This window comes from Cheilinus undulatus, linkage group 16, assembly GCF_018320785.1.
Source record: "Cheilinus undulatus linkage group 16, ASM1832078v1, whole genome shotgun sequence".
Classification (NCBI taxonomy): Eukaryota; Metazoa; Chordata; class Actinopteri; order Labriformes; family Labridae; genus Cheilinus; species Cheilinus undulatus.
In genome coordinates this window covers 6,178,068-6,195,460 of record NC_054880.1, presented here as the reverse complement: position 1 = coordinate 6,195,460, position 17,393 = coordinate 6,178,068, and the positions used below count along the sequence as shown (strand labels likewise).

Below are 17,393 nucleotides of genomic sequence, written 5' to 3'. Positions count from 1 at the left end.
CGAAATAACTTCTGATCACACAAACCTCTGGTTTTAGAACCAAACTCCTGGAGACGGGCTGGAGCCTTTCCTTTTCTGGCGTTGTCGAGGGTGAGAGGCGCCAGGCAGGTGTGGGAATACTCACAAGCTGAGCGACGCTACGTTGATGTTTTCTCCAGTGAATGAAAAGGTCACCTCCCTGCAACTGAAAGTAGCAGGGAGTAAGGCTCTGAGTGTTGTTTGCGCTTATGCAATTAACATCAACTAGGAATATGCAGCCTTCTGGGAGTCTCTGGGTGGGGTCTTGGAGGGATTCTCACCTTGGGATTCTATGGTTCTACTGGGAGAGCTTCAACACTCAGGTGGATCCATAACCATTTACGCACCACCAACAAAGCAGTGGGAGCAAACTGGCTAAGTGTCTGCCAAGGACATGACGTGACTGCAGGAACTGGGGATCAAACCTACAACCTTATGACAGTGAGACATCCAGCTCTACCTGCTGGGGTAGCGTTGGTCGCCCCACAGTAAGCGGAAATAACACCTGCCCAAGAAGCAGTGGAAATGTGTTCAATATTAGAGTCAAAAATAATTACTGAAAGGAAAAAGATGTGGGATACGGATCACAAAGGCAGACCTCTCTATACAATTCAACCATCTGTTGGTTCTCATAGGACTTCAAGAACTTGGAGCAGGAGAAAGAAAGGATCAGGTGAAGCTGCTGAGGATGAGGCTAGGACACCGCGGGGTTAGAAGTGAGCTAGCCCTCATCCAAAACATCCAGGTTGAAAGTGGTGTGGAGAGGAGGAGACATTAAAGTATGTACTTTTTAGGTGCAGCCTCTAGTCTGAGAAAAGGAAAAAGATGTCTTCAACAGTCCTGCTGGCACAAAGACCAACGGATCCAGAAGGGGGCAGTAATGCGCCACAGCTGCGTTTAGCCTGCCAAAGTGAAAGAAGAAGAAAAAACACGGAAGAAGAAGAAGAAGCTGTGTTGTCTCCGTGGTTTGTTAACTATTAGTCTCGAGTGCTACAGTTAACATTCATGTTACATTCAGAGTAAGAAAACACTAAAGGAGAGTCTCAGTAGAAACAAACCTCAGTATTGTGTCAGAAAACGGAGCTGCGGTGATACGAACGAAGAGAAGAGTGCTAACGGAGCTAGCCTGGAAGCTAACGGCTGTTAGCATGGAGGAAGTGAAGAACATCAGCGGAGGTAAAGAGAACTAAGGGATGAGAATGAAAACACTAAAGAGGGGCTGAGGAGGACAGTTAAACAGTGTTGGCTGAATATGATGGAAGTACTGGTCAGATTAAGGTGTTCCTTGGTGAGTGTTTATGCTAAAGCCACGTGTCCCGTGTTTAAAGCCTCACTACGTAGGAATTAATGGTCCGTTTGAAAAATCCTCTTTGATTTGGAAGGTTCCTAACTGAAGGAAATGACCCGAAGTGTTTGAGTGCTGACCATGATAGCTGCTTGTTTGGAAATGGTGAGGAAAGGTGTTACTGCTCCCATGATGATCTCCTGTATCAGAGGATACCCTGGACTATGACTATTCAGACGCAGTTAAGGGCAGAGCCAGTAGATGGCAGCAGTCGTAGAACTACATGATGCAGCGCACGCCTCACTCATCTCCTCACAATAAAACAAGCTGATACTCTCTCAGGTGAGACAGATAGTGTTTCTCTACATCCAGCAGGCTAAAAATCAAAGATACTGGATTATTTCAGGTTTCTTCAAACATCATGATTTGGCCGTGAGCCACGCAAGCTTCAGTTGTAAAGATATGAGCCAAATAGCTGTGCTGATAACAACAGCTGCAGGCAGCTCTATAGACAGTATGAGAAATACTGCTTGCATTTTTCATTACAGAAACTACAGAGCCATTTATACAGAAATAAAGCAAAAAGTTGTTCTTACAAATGCAAGTGGAGCTTAAAGTAAAGTGAAACCAGAATATTATATGAAAGTATAAAAAACAACAGGAAGACAGACAACAGAGAGGGGCATTTTAAGTTTAAAAAGTAAATTACAACTGTATTTGGATTTATTCATAGCTGATTGATTCTAAATGGCAATTTTGATTACTTGGATCTCTGGCGATCAGAACTGAACAGTTTTTAAGTGTAAGAACCTTTAAGTTGTAGCTACCTTTTCTGTTATCCTGTATGTTAAAGAAAAGCTGCTGTGGTGGATTCAGTGTAGGACAAGTTTATGGCAACATTTTCATTAACCTAATTCAAAGTGTATTGTGATTCATATTGCATGGTGAGGTTGTGGGAAATATCTAGCACTAACTGACACTCTTTATAGCTCACTCTCTTCAGTGTCATAGCCTGCCTCTTTGAATCATCGTGAACTTTAAAATGAGAGCCATGAGTTAAAGCACACCTTCTTAACAGCTGTTTAAGCCATGATAATACAAGCTGCTGCAGCTCGTATTAAAGCCACAGATGGGCCAACAGAGGACAATCACTTTATGTTGTTATTACAGATGTTAAACGTAGATTATAAATGGAATTTATATAAAAAAAAGTGATTTATTCCATTTATAATCTAAGTGTTGCTCTGCAGACAGATCTCTTGCATTTCCTGCTTTTTAGAATAGCTGTTTACAGGATATCCTTGGATAGGCAAATACAGAAGAAGACCAGATTTTTACTCTTACCTCTCACAAATATTTCCCTATTCCCATTTTTTTTTTCATTTTTATTTGCCCCAATATTCCATGCTGTGGTGGACTTATTGAAGCTGATGTACTTGCTAAATCACTAATGATTATCATTAATTCTTTTTTCCTCTTTTTTTTTTTCCTTCTCTATCAACCTGGGAGGACATAGTTAATACTCCTGTATCCTCTCCTGTAGGATGTTCTCTGTTGTAATGTAGTCAGTGACCCCCCCCCCCCCCATGCAGCCTTATGTCAATGACCCAAAATGATGTAAGTTGTTATTAACTGTAAACCCTGAGCATTAAATGAAAAAAAAGAAAAGAAAGGAAAATGAAAGTTTACCAAACAGTTCAACATAACTTTGTCTGCTAGCTCCTACAGTTTTTTATTAGACACAAGTTTTATAAGAAATCTTTTGATTTTACCTTTCTGGTGTTGAGGTCTTTCTCTTCCTCGTCCAGTTTGGTCTCCTTCCTTCCATCTGTTGTCGTGCTCTGAGTGAGACCACAGATGCCATCTTGGATCCTAAAAAAATGAAAAGACTATGAGAACACCCCCCCCCCCCCAAAAAAAAAAGTTAAACGTAGAGAGGAGAGAACACACCTCATCATTGTCATTAAACACACTGACACGCGTGACCTTTGGGTTGTAGTCTGACTCCTCTTTGTGTCAGAGTAAAACACGACTGGACTCAGACTGAGCTGCGGTCTGTTCATATAACCTTTTCCTAACTCCATGAACCCTCATGAGGTTGGGCCACAGAAAGCCCTGGGTGACCTTGTGTGTAATGTACATATTTCAAAAGTGGTCTCCACAGAGAGGATCATATTTTTGTAAGGTTCAATCCCTGTCTCTAAAAGCATCTGCATCATCACTGACATATCAATGAAATGTCTGCAAGAAGGGTAGGAACAGAAAACTGAGTCTATAAGATGTGTTTTATTTTAATCTGCATTCAAACCCCCCTAGTATAAACTCTAAAATGCAAAGTTATGATGAACTGTTGTTCATTATAAATTACTTCCAAACAATGACAGGTTTACAAAATCTGTAACACATCCCAACGATGCAGAAAGTAGAGCAATTAGTGATTTACTTCAGATTGAATATTGCATTTTTCAAATATTTTTTTGTTTGATTTTTCTCCACAGACATCCTGCAGGTGGTAGTGAAAGATGAAGAGGTTCTCCCTGAGCAGCAGGAGAGGAGCTCCAGTCTGGACCAGGAGGAGCCACCAGAACCAGCACATATCAAAGAGGAACAGGAGGAACTCTGGATCAGTCAGGAGAGAGAACAGCTTCAAGGAGCAGAGGAGGATGATATCAACGCGTTCACATTGACTCCTACCCATGTGAAGAGTGAGGAAGATGATGGAGAGAAACTTCAGTCCTCACAGGTTGATGAAAACAGAAATGTAAAGAGCAGAGACACAGAGCATTTGAAGATAGAAGCTGATAGGGAGGACTATGAAGGATCAGACCGATACTTTAATCTAGACAGTCATTTACATCCAGTTACTCCTGATGAGACTTCAGACCTATCTGAATCTGAAACTGATGACAGTGCTGATTGGGAGGAGAGTGATGAACCTCAAGAAGGTTTAAATGATCTACAAAACAAAAATGGAACTGTAAGTGGTATGAAACCTAGCGCGGGAAATTTATCAGTCAGCGTGTCTGAATGTGCTCACAGCTTTGGACAAAAGAAACAGCAGAAGCAGCACCAAGGAGAGGAGCGACTGAGTTGTTCATTTTGTGGTAAAAGATTCCTGTGTAAGAAAAATTTAAAACAACATATGTTGCGTCATTCAGCAGAAAAACGTTTCAGCTGCTCAGTTTGTCAGAAAAGTTTTCTCTGGAAAGTAGAGATGGTGAGGCACATGAGAGTCCACACAGGAGAGAAACCACTGAGTTGTTCAGTTTGTTGTAAAAGTTTTTCCAGCCATGCACATCTAAGGCAACACTCTGTTGTCCACACAGAGGAGAAACGATTTAGTTGTTCACTTTGTGGTAAAAGTTTTACTTGTCATGGAAGTCTGAAAACACATTCTGTAGTCCACACAGGTGAGAAACCGTTTAGTTGCTCATTTTGTTGTAAAAGTTTTTCTCAACTTGGAGGACTGAAAAGACATTCTGTGGTCCACACAGGGGAGAAACGATTTAGTTGTTCAGTTTGTGGTAAAAGTTTTTCCCGACATGAAAATCTCCGAAAACATTCTGTTGTCCACACAGGGGAGAAACCATTTAGTTGTTCAGTTTGTGGTAAAAGTTTTACTCAAAATGGAAGTCTGACACTGCACTCTCTTGTGCACACAGGGGAGAAACCGTTTAGTTGTTCAGTTTGTAGTAAAAGTTTCTCTTGCCGTGGAAGTCTGAGAAGACACTCTGTTGTCCACACAGGGGAGAAACCATTTAGCTGCTCGGTTTGTGGTAAAAGTTTTTCTCAACATGGAAGTCTGAAAATACATGCTGTTGTCCACACAAGGGAAACCATTCATTCGGGGTGTTAGTGACAACATTTACTCACCCTCAAGTTGTCCAGTATCTTAAGTCTTTTAATATGATAAGAGAACATTTTCTGAACTCTCAAGATACTCATCAGATACAACCTTCAAACTACATTGGCAAAGTCTAACATTCACTGTCTTAAAATGTGTTTTTAGAACTACATGACTCGATTTATTTTCTAGAATACAATATTTTTGGAGGCTATGGTTTCTCTGAGTGTGTAACTGATCTCTTGTATGTTAAACATATTTATAAACTTTTTAAATGATGAACAAAGTTGCCTTAGAATTGGGTCAGATTTTACAGACTTGTCTCCACACAGTACTTGGATGTTACATGATGATAGAGTTAGAGTTATTCATTTCTGCAATTATTTATTGTTGAGTTTTGTACAACAATAAATCTCCTTTTGATTACTGAAAAGTCTCATTCTCCTATTCAACTTTACTTATTCTTGCAAGTTACATAAAACAAGATTGGACAAACATGCCAGCATCACTGAAGTGACAGTGTTGTGTTGCTTTATCTCTAAAATTCTAACATGATTTGTTTTGGAATAAGTCCATATGCAATGAAAGGCCAGGTATGGGAGCATATGTTGGTTTGGCACCAACCTTGGCTCCTCATGGACATCATCCAGGACTTCCCCAGTCCCATTTCCTATTTCTTCAGGTATCCTCCCTCCCCCAACAGCTGTTTATTTATGACAGCACAGTCCCAGCTACAGTCATCTACAGGCTTCTGTTTCCCTATACAAATTCAGATGGGAAGAAACTTTATTTTTTGCTGTTTTACTCAAAACTAGTAGCAGCTACAGTGAATCTGACAGTTTGGGAAAAAACAAATTCAGAGTATTACCAAGGTGTCAGTACAAGAAATGACACCTTGTCAGTGCTTTTACTCCAGATGGTTCAAACAAAGCATTCAATTTAATGAGGGTATTCCTGGATAGGAGATTTTGACTAATTTTTACCCTGAATTCTCAGGGGTTAAAGATGTCAGATATAAGAAATGCTGCTCTGATGCTTGATCTTTTAGTGCAAAATATAGAATGACTTTAAGACTCACCACTGCTCCTCAAATACTTCAGCTCACATTTTTTTTCTAACAAAATGATTCATTGCTTTCTAACCGCGCACAGCTCTGGTTCTGGACCCAAACTACTGGAGAGGTCCTGGATTCTCTCCATTTTAGACAGTTGCTTAGGGTAATAGTGTGGTAATACTCACAAGCCCCTGGCTGAGCACAACCATGTTTAAGTTCTCTGCAGTGAACAAGAAGGTCACCTCAGATGCTCTGAATGTTGGTTGTGCTTATGCACCATCTGTTTGGACATAACTACCTTGTTATCAGAAGTGAGTTTGGCGGACATAGCATCCCTACTAATAAAGATGCACCGATGTATGCACTTATTAAGAAAATATATAATTTTAAAATATAATTTTCACTGGACTATATATGATCTTCCTGGTTTAAAGAATATCTGCCTGAAAACAATTGGCTTTCAACAGTGAAGTTACAGATTACTGATGAGGAAATTTATCAGAATAGTGTGACTAAACACAAATTTTGATTTTAAATGCTTCAGGAAAAGCTGCTACTCTACTGATATTTGATGGTTTTTATATTTCTACTCCAGTAAATCTCATTGGTCAGTGTTTTACATTTTAACAATTATAGCAGCTCATGAAGTCATGCAGAGTAGAAGAAATCGCACCTGAAACTGTGCAAAAATGTATAAAAGAAAATTAAGTAACAATATTTATTTATGTATCTATTTATTTTAATTTTAGGGGGCAGTGCATATGAATGAACATGGACACGTAAATGTGCCAGATTGACTAATTGTATTCCCAGGCATGTTGAAGATATATGTATGTATATAAACATGTATATAATGAAATTGTATATATATCAATGTGTGTGTATTAGTTAATCCTGCACAGATAATCGGACCTTTAAGAGACGTGATTGGGTCAGTAAACAGTCATTATAAAGAATAACTAATGCTTACTGAAAAAAGGCCAAGATAAATCATACCCACCCTAAATTGTCTGCCTGGCTGGAAAATTCCCAGTATGCCAGATTGTCAGTCCATTCAGCAGTTCTGTGGGGTCTAGCTTCTCCCAGCACGTCCTGCTTAAAAGGGCAACACACTGAAACCTCTGGTGTTTATTGCCAAGTACCTTTCACCAGGGGTTCTAAGACTTTTCAGATTGGGACCCCTAAATAACAATGCCAGAGACTGGGGACCCCCACTGTGCCTGAAGGCAGTTGAAGCGTTGCTGAACACAGCCATGGAAATAGAAGAGTAGTGGAGTGCAGACTTACATTCTGAGGATGTTTTTTAAAAGATAAATCTTATTTCAACATAGATCTCAACAAATGGCCATGATTTTATTTTACTTTCAACTAATTTTATGCATGTCTTTTTGTAAAACTTGATAAAATATACAATTTCAAATCATTTTGATAAATTCCTTGTATTTTGGAAGGTGACCCCTCTCAGTGTCTCACAACCCCCAAGGGGTTCCCGACTCCCACATTGAGAACCACTATCTTTAAAATCCCAAAGTGCTGGAATATCCCTTTAAAAGAATTTAACCCTTTTGCCCTCCTCAAATTTACTACCCTCAGGACACCATCGAGACAAAAAATGTACACATACAGAAAAATTGCCATTTAATCCCCAAACATCCGTATTTTTTTCTACTTTTTTTTTTTTTATAAATCGCTTTAACAATTTCAGACCTGCTCAAAACTGCCAAACATTTAATAATTCTCAAGATTTTAACCCTTTAAATGCCAGTTTGATTATTTGAAATATTGTTTTTTTTACTAAAAACAGAAAAAGTGAATTGTTTTCCATATAATAAATAGTAGAAAGATGGGGCTTTGGTGCTGATGAGAGTCTTGGATGGGTCAAAGATTAGCAGCAAAATTGATCTGATTGCATTAATATATTTTAAGTAATGTCAGAAATACCCTCTGGACACCTTCGAGGCAAAAATGCCCCCATTGACTTCCATTAAAGCCACGTTTTTTAATCTCACTGTCATTGCAGTATAAAATCATGCATTCTTTAATGGCAGCATTTCAATGTGAAGAAGTGTAGTGAAATTTGACATTCTAACCATATTCCACCAGATTCAACCATTTACTCATTATAGGACCATGCAACAAATTCTTGTATTTTTGCCCCTTATATTATGGAGAGTTTTGTTTAAGTTTAAAAGGGTTACAATTCTGAGAATTATTGAATGTTTGGTAGTTTTGAGCAAGTCTGAAGTTGTTTAAGAGATTCATGAAAAAGGTAGAAACAAATATTGATGTATGCTGATTTAATGGCAGTGTTTTGTACGTGTACATTTTTGTCCTCAAATGTGTCCTGAGGGTACAAAATTCATTGAGAGAGTATGAACGACATTTAAGAGTAAAACATGCTGGATTTCAAAAATTTAACTAGAAAGAAAAGTTCCTGTAAAAATTCATGCCACAAGCTGTAAAACTGACAAAATGATCACAAATTTAAAAAAAAAAAAAATTGCGAAAAATGGCCAAAAATGCCCGAGTAGGGCACGAGGGTTAAGGTAAAAATGCAATTCAGACCCGAACTCCGGACCAGAAGGTGGCAGTGATGCTCCTACAATTTGTGTGCCGACCATGATCGGAAGAGGAAGAAGCAGACGAAGAAGAAGAAAACAAGAAGATGGAGAAGAAGCAGCCCTGTCTCTGTGGTTTATTAACTTCTAAACATCAGTGCCATATTATCTGACACTCACGTTTATGTTCGGAGAAGGAGGGAAGACTATCAAGTGTCTCAGTGCGGAACAAACCACAAGACTGTCAGAAAACGGAGCTTCAGTGTGTTTGGACGGAAGCGTGCTAACGGAGCTAGCCTGCAAGCTAACAACAGTTAGCATGGAGGAACTGAAGAAAAACATCCACGGAGGTAAATAGAAAAGTGTGACAAGAATAAAAACAACAGCATCAGGGAAATTAAACAGCATTGGTTGAATTTGACTGAAATATTGAGCTAAATAATGTGTTCTTTGGTCTCATGAGTGTTTATGCTAAGGTTACTTGTCCTGTAGGAGCTCGAAGTCTTCCATGACTGCTGTCAAGAAACGCAGATGTTTCAGCACAACAAAGTCTTGTTCCATGGGACAGTCTCATGACAGTTCAGTAGTTTAACATTGGTTGATCATGCATCTCCCCTTCTGGACTGCAGATAAAGTTTTCATGTGCCACAGGCCGGAGAACGACCGCCCTGTCTGACCTGCATGGTGTTACAGGAACAGTCAGTGCAAGTTCAGCAAGTCTGGTGACCTCTGGCATCATGGTCAAGTGGCCTCTATGATCCCCTTTCAGAAAGTCTGCAACATCCCGGGAAGAAGCATGACGGACCCCACGCTGTTTGCTACATCTGTTTGCTACATCTGTTTGCTACATCTGTGCACATATCCAAAGCAGTCTGAGCCTGACTTCATACACGTTATCCCTGTGTGTGCAGTGGCTTTCCCAGTCCCCAAACCCTGTATTTGAATGCAGATGTAGAGTTATCCGAGTTAGGACAAACCAGTGGAACGCACCAAAAATCGTAGTCTAGGGTTGCTAATGCTGTATCCATGATCTCCATTAGTGCGCCAATTAGTTTCAATATGGCCTGCTGCAATTTTCAAATCACAGAAGTTGCAATATTTCTTTATCTTAAAATGTGTCAAAATACCAGTTTAATGAGTTTTTTTTTGCAGTGGCAGAGATTTTATGCACATTATGCAAACGTTCAAGTGTCAGATTTTTTTTATAATGGTTAACAAAAATCATTTCATCAATTCATGAATTTGTCACAAAATACACAAGATTAACCCAAGAATAATTGCATATTAGGTCGCAATCATTCAGCCCTAATCTGCATGGACTGTTGTGGGCAAGGCCGTCCCATAAGTGGGGATAAAGGGGAGAGCATTCTGGGGCCCAGCCAGATGGGAGCAAAATCATGGTCCATTGTAAAAGTAAAAATGTGATAATCGTGTTTTTATTTATAACCACTCTTATCAAAGCAGCACATGTTTTTTTTTTTTTTTTAATTATGTATACCATAGTATATAGCCTTTTTCAAAATGTACACCCCTTTTCTCTTTTAAAACAGAACCAAAAATGGGTTAAAATGGCAAAATGGATGGAAAAGGTGGTGAAATAGCAGTGTTAATTTCGTTGACTAAAACAAATTGTCTTTAGCCTTTTTGTCCATGAAAAAAACTAGACTAAGACTAACAAGAATACATCTGTGATGGTCAAAACTGACAAGAACTAAGTTTAGTTTTCATCAAGATGACTAAAACTAGACTAAAATGTAATGCAGTTTTCGTCAGACATTCAAAATCCCAGATATTTCTCCACTGTGGATAAATCTTTCAAAAAACAATGCATCTGTATCTATTCTACCTCTCAGCTGTAGAAAGCAGGGACCCCAGGTTTAACAGAGTGCAGAGAACACACTACCATGATTTGGTACCAGATTTAGGCAAGAGAACAAATGTTTGGAATAAAAGTAAAGACTAAAATGTGAGGACTTTTTATGGACTAAAACTAGACTCAAATGTTTTGAGTTTTTGTTGACTAAAACTAATGCAGAAAGTAGAGCAATCAGTTTTTTCCTCCAGGCAGAAATGTACTTTTTCAAAAAGGTATGGGTTTGTTTTTTCTCCACAGAAATCCAGGAGGTGGTGGTGAAAGATGAAGAGATTTTCTGTGAGCATCAGGAGAGGAACACCAGTCTGGACCAAGAGGAGCCATCAGAAGCAGCACAGATTAAAGAGGAGCAGGAGGAACTGTGGATCAGTCAGGAGAGAGAACAGCTTCAAGGAGCAGAGGAGGAGGATATTAATGTGTTCACATTTAGTCCTGTTGCTGTGAAGACTGAAGAAGCGGATGGAGAGAAACCTCAGACCTCACAGCTTTATGAAAACCAAAGTAGAGACAGCAGAGACAGAGAGTTTTTGAAAACAGAAGCTGATGGAGAGGGCTGGAAAGCATCCTCAGCAGACAGAGACTTCAAGGCAGACAGTTATTTACATCCAGTTACTCCTGGTGAGACTTTAGACCTTTCTGAATCTGATACTGATGACAGTGCTGATTTTGAGGAGAGTGATGAACCTCAGGAAGGTTTAAATCATCTGCAAACCAAAGATGGAAGTGTAGGTGATTTGAAACTTTACACAGGAAATGCATCAGATAACTCTGAATGTGCTCCAGACTTTGATCAAAAGACACAGCAGAAGCAGCACCAAGGAGATAATCTACTGGGCTGTTCATTTTGTGGTAAAACATACCTGTGCAAGAAAAATTTAAAACACCACATGTTGCGTCATTCAGCAGAAAAACGTTTCAGCTGCTCAGTTTGTCAGAAAAGTTTTCTCTGGAAAGTAGAGATGGTGAGGCACATGAGAGTCCACACAGGAGAGAAACCACTGAGTTGTTCGGTTTGTGGTAAAAGTTTTTCTTGTCATGGAAATCTGAAAATACACTCCACTACTCACACAGGGGAGAAACCGTTTAGCTGTTCATTTTGTGGTAAAAGTTTTTCTCAACATGTAAGTCTGAGAAACCACTCTGTTATCCACACAGGGGAGAAACCGTTTAGTTGTTCGGTCTGTGGTAAAGGTTTTTCTCAACATAGCAGTCTAAAGAGACACTCTGTTGTCCACACAGGGGAGAAACAGTTTAGTTGTACAGTCTGTGGTAAAAGTTTTTCTCAACATGAGAGTCTTAGAAAGCACTCTGTCATCCACACAGGGGAGAAACCATTTAGTTGTTCAGTTTGTGGAAAAAGTTTTTCTCAAAATGGAAGTCTGACATTGCACTCTCTTGTCCACACAGGGGAGAAACCGTTTAGTTGTTCAGTTTGTGGAAGAAGTTTTTCTCAAAATGGAAGTCTGAAGAGACATTCTGTCGTCCACACAAGGGAAACAGTTTAGTTGTTCAGTTTGTAAAAAGTTTTTAGAAGCAACCTTTATTTATACTCAAGATATCATTGAGGGGCACCCTTATTTACAATGATGTCGAGTCAATTACAGAAGAAATTCAGAGAATACAAATCAATAGAAACAGAGGAGAAACTGACAACAGGGCATTAACATCATCAGACTGGTGATGATGAAATGACTATAAAGGTCACACTTTCTTAAACCCATTACAGACACAAGGTTGGGGGTTTAAAACAACATTTCTAAAAAGCCCAAAAGGTAAAAACTTTGTAAATCTTAAGCAGCTGCTGTAACTGTTGCATAAGTCAGAAGCAGAATAGGAAAAGGCAGTCTTTCCCAGTTCAGATGTGAGTCGTGGAACATGCAAAAGCAGCTGGCCAGAGGAGCGTTTATGATGTTGATCGTTAGAAGAGCGATGGAGAGTTTTAGTGAGGTAAGATGGTAATTTTTCTAAAAGGGCTTTATGAATAAAAATGCGCCAGTGAAAATTTAATCTCATTTGTAGAGAAGACCAGCCAACTTTACGAAATAAAATGCAATGCTGTGTGTTAAAAGGATTACCGGTGATAAATCTTAATGCAGACTGATAAACAGAGTCAAGCCGTTTGAGGGTTGTAGGGCTGCGTGTCTGTAAATAACATCACCACAGTCAAGGACTGACATGAAAACAGCCTCCACAAAACCTACAGAACATAGGGAAGTTCAATTTATTCCTTATTTATTTTTCTTTATTTATACCCACTTTTTGCAGAAGTCGGCCAAAAAGATCATTGATATGAAGATTAAAAGTCATTTTATCATCAGTCAAAATACCTATACTGTGTTTCTCGCTACGATTTTCACATCATTCTGGTCAACTGCTTTTAATCTGGAGAAGAGCATTAATTTTTTTTTTTTTCTGCATTTAGGACCAGTTTTAGACCATTGAAATTTTCTTGTTACATGTTAAATGGCTGTTGCAGCATATTAAAATCAGATGGTACATTTTCTCCAATACAGTACAGAACTGTCTCATCTGCATACAGATGTGCGTGGTAGTTGTCCATACAAGGGAAACCATTTTGTTGCAGTTTTAATGGCAGAACACTGATTTAGCTTTAAGTTGTCGAATACCAAAGTGTTTTAGTTAGAGCAGAGAAAATGACTCTATAAAATACACAGGCAAAGTCCAAAATTAGCTGTTTTAAATTGTAATTTGAAGACTAGTTTACTCAATTTTCTGTCCTTGGAACACAATATATTTGGACTGTGTGGTCTCTCTGAGTGTGTAGCCAGTCTCTTGTGTGTTAAAGATAATATTTATAAACATTTTCACTGATGATCAAAGCTACGTAAGGATTGGGCCGGATTTTACAGGCTTGTCTCCACACAGTACGCCGCCGTTATGTGATTATCATAATTTAGAGTTGTTTATTTCTGCAATTATTTTTTAATTTGACATTGTTGATTTTTTTTGTATAGCAATAAATCTCCAGTTGATTACCCATACGTCTCTCTCTCCCTCTTCCTTTTGACGTAACTCATTCTTTCAGGTTACATAAAACATAAATAAAAAAATAGAAGTGTGAAACATTTGTAAGATAGCAGTGTTTTGCCTCTTTAAGTTCTATTGTGGTTTATTTAGAAATAATTACATGGTCAAGACCAGGCCAGGTATGAGAAGATTGGTCAGCATTTCATCCCTCAGTTGATGTGTGTTTGTGTGTAGCACCTGCTGGCACTGTAGCTGATTTTCTCCATTCGGTTTTGCAAACAGAGGCTCCGTCATCTTGTATGGCCGCAGCAAGGTGCCACAGGTGATGTCTCATTGATTTTTTTTTTTCCATGCAACTTATGCCAAAAAATAACATTAATTAACTGTGGCTTTTTACTCCGTGGTTAAGGCCCTGTCCACACGGGGAAGAATTCAGGAGTATACGCAACAGTTTTTTTGTCGTATCCGTATTTCATCCACACGGAAATGACATTTTAGGAGGCCGTAAACGGTACTTTTTGAAACCGGGTCCCAAAGTGTACAAATCCATAAACGACTACTGTTTCCTGTCCATGTGGACAGCCAACCGCATCTTTCTGGAAACGATTAGGCTACATCACACATAGCGTAGATCACTTACCCCGCATGCACATATCGAGCCAAAACAACAATGTCAAATTACAGGATTGTGTTTGTGCTGCAGAAGCTACTCAGCTTATTATGACTTTATCAGCAAAATGATGCTCCTTTATCACCACCATGAACATCATATACCAGATGTTGGAGGGCAACCAGAAGAAAGTTTGTGTCAGTTTTCTATGATCTCCTTCTCTCCTTTGGTGCATTTCTGTGGCAGCATTACAGCACCACTTACAGGCTTGGCATATGTACTACAGCACTTTCAGTCGTTTTCAGTGGTTCCGTGCTTATGTGGATATGTCCTGAAACGATCCCGTCTTTACGGAAAACTTTTTCAAAACGAAATGGAAATGTAACGTTTCCTAATGGCTGGCATCCATAACCTGACACACTGGAAGAGAAAATTTAGCAAATTTTTTCATGGGCGCAACCCATAAACTCAGCTCTGCTGCTCATCCAACAAATGCATGATCCCTACAAATGTGGCACCATTTAAAAGGGTAATAAACAGGCTTTCTAATGGTATAAAATTTATTACCAAGAAACATTGTTACAAAAAAGAAATAATGTAGCAGACACAAATTGCCTTACTTTTTGTTTTGAGTTTATAAAATCTTCCTAGAGCGGGTCGCCTGGCCTAACTGAGCAACTGAGGAAGAAAGCCTTCAGAGAGGTGACCAAGAACCCGATGATCACCCTGACTGAGCTCCAGAGATCATGAGTGGAGATGGGACAAAGTTCCAGAAGGACCAACTTTACTGCCTCCCTTCGCTGATATGGGCCCATGACAGAGCTAGGGCTGAGTGTGTCAGGGCTGAGTGAGCGTCATACATTTTTAAAAAACATATTCAAACAGAAATCTTTACTTACCATTTTAATTACTTAATGATGATGTTTGAATACAACTCCAAACATAAAACTACCACTATGTGAAGTCTTAACCAATCAGATCAGTAATTTCACACTCCCCAGACTTGTGTGTAGGTGTCAGTCAGTCTGGCTGTGTCAAAGACTAAAAACTAAGGATATTTTGTCTCCATTTTTATTTTACTTTAGTTAGTGTTGTAAGCCCAGTATACAGTTTTAGTTAGTTCTCTTTTTTGTAAAGCTTTGTTTTGATTTAGTTTCAGTTAACTAAAGTTTTTTTGAATTTGAGTTTTAGTTAGTTTTAGTTAACTATGGCACTGAGGAGAGGCTCCCACGCTGTCACTGTGCCATAAGTACAAGTAAAACTGTAATCAATTATTATTATTTTTAACAAGTAATACTTCATTGACCTAATTAGAAATAAAGTAAATATTTCTAGAGGTAAAATAACATTATTTATTTAGAATATTGACACTTTTTTCATTTCATCAACTTAAACACAGGCTGTTCCTCCTGACATTTGCAAGTAATTTCAAATTGATCAGGCAAACACTCAGACACACATTCTTACTTTTGTTCTTATTGGAAAGCAGACACGTGTATTTTAATATTCAAATGAAGAGTATAATGGTCAAATATTTTTTGTAGTTTTCTGTTGGTTGTACCAATTGCGTGGAAGTGTATCTGCCCACCTCCGACTGAAAATATTTTTTTAAACTTTTCTTGAAAAGGATCTTCAAACCATTTCACTACGACCAGTTTTTATCACTTCATTTTTAAAAAAAAATACCCATACCAGGTTTTTCAGTGATCCTACTAACATTAAAATAATTCATTTTTGTTTATTTCCAACATTCCTGTCAGAAAACCATGCTAACGTGTTGTTATTTGAATTTCTCAAAAATGAAATGCAATTTTTCAAATCATTGATAATATGTAAAGAGTAAGAACAATTTCATTTAGAGTCAAGAGTGTGTGTGTGTTGGGGTGTATCTGAAGATTATGTATCAAATTTATGATTTTGACTTTTTATTTTATACTTTGACCTTTTCAACTCATAATTTGGTCTTTATATCACATTTTTATCTTTTAGTTTCCCAATTTTAAACTTAATGTCATATTTTGACCTTTTACACTTCCAATTTTGAATTTAAGTCATATTTTTTAACTTCTTAAGTCATCATTTTGAATTCTAGCTCATAATTTGACTTTTTCAAATGCTTACTTTGGTTTTTAATCCCATATTTTGACTTTAAAACTTATGATTTCAATTTTTTCTCATATTTTGACATTTTGAATTAATAATTTTTCCCTTTTTTAATCATTTTTTGACTTTTAAACTCTTAATTTTTTAATTCAAGTCATATTTTTAACCTTTTAAGTCATCATTTTGAATTCTACCTCATACTTTGACCTTTTGAACTCCTAATTTTGGCTTTTTAATCCCATATTTTGAACTATCAGACACACAATTTAAAACTTTAAGCCATATTTTGACCTTTCAAACTTATGATTTCAACTTTCTCCTCATATATTTGCTCTTTAATAGCGTTGTTTATCTATCTTTAATATCGTGTTCTGATCTTTTGAACTAATAAATTGGAATTTTTATCTCAGATTCGAGCCTTTAAACTTATCATTTTTACTTTTTGAATTTCCAAATGATTTATCATCAGGCCAAGTTTGTTACCCCCATAATTCTTTTCTGGTGAAAATAAGGTTGACATTTTATCAATCCATCAGTTAAACTTTATTTATATAGCACCTTTCAAACAAATTGAATTGCAGTTCAAAGTGCTTTCCAGGGTTGTACAAAAGTGATTGACAAAAAGGTATAAAAAGGTTTAGAGACTAATGCACACAAAAGTAGTTTACTAGAACAATCAAAAAGCTGAATGATAAGAAGAGAGACAGAGAGAAAAGACAAGGCAGAAAAAGAAAGAATTTATGAAAATGAGAAACATTCAAATTTGTATAAAAACGGTCAAGGTTAAAATAAAACCATGATTTTAAAAAATTAACATTCCAAATAATTCAAAGCCTATAAACCTGGACATTAAAACATAGATATGGTTTTATGGTTAAATGGGGACCCTGTTGGGCCCTCAGGTTGGATCTAAATCCCAAATCCTGCCCCTGCAGTGATTGAGTTTGACACCCCTGCTAAACCATGCATGTGTAATCCTCTCCGGACCAGAAGGGGGCGGTGATGCGCCGCCATGTTGTTGACCAGCCGCCATTAAAAGGAAAAAGAAGGAGACGTGTCG

The 17,393-nt window shown here is 38.0% G+C and overlaps 2 protein-coding genes across 2 annotated transcripts; both read left to right on the top strand.

The window, feature by feature from the left end:
* The first annotated feature begins 966 nt into the window (after window positions 1-966).
* On the top strand, window positions 967-5,486 carry LOC121523826 (zinc finger protein 664-like). The gene is made up of 2 exons (XM_041808881.1): window positions 967-1,194; window positions 3,802-5,486. Exons 1-2 carry the CDS (start codon window positions 1,167-1,169, stop codon window positions 5,157-5,159), a joined length of 1,386 nt encoding a protein of 461 aa, XP_041664815.1. The 5' UTR covers window positions 967-1,166; the 3' UTR covers window positions 5,160-5,486.
* A 3,372-nt stretch (window positions 5,487-8,858) lies between these two features.
* LOC121523819 (zinc finger protein OZF-like) lies at window positions 8,859-13,582 on the top strand. The gene is made up of 2 exons (XM_041808871.1): window positions 8,859-9,109; window positions 10,873-13,582. The coding sequence occupies exons 1-2, from the start codon at window positions 8,944-8,946 to the stop codon at window positions 12,135-12,137; spliced, it is 1,431 nt and encodes a 476-aa protein (XP_041664805.1). The 5' UTR covers window positions 8,859-8,943; the 3' UTR covers window positions 12,138-13,582.
* The last annotated feature ends 3,811 nt before the right edge of the window (window positions 13,583-17,393 follow it).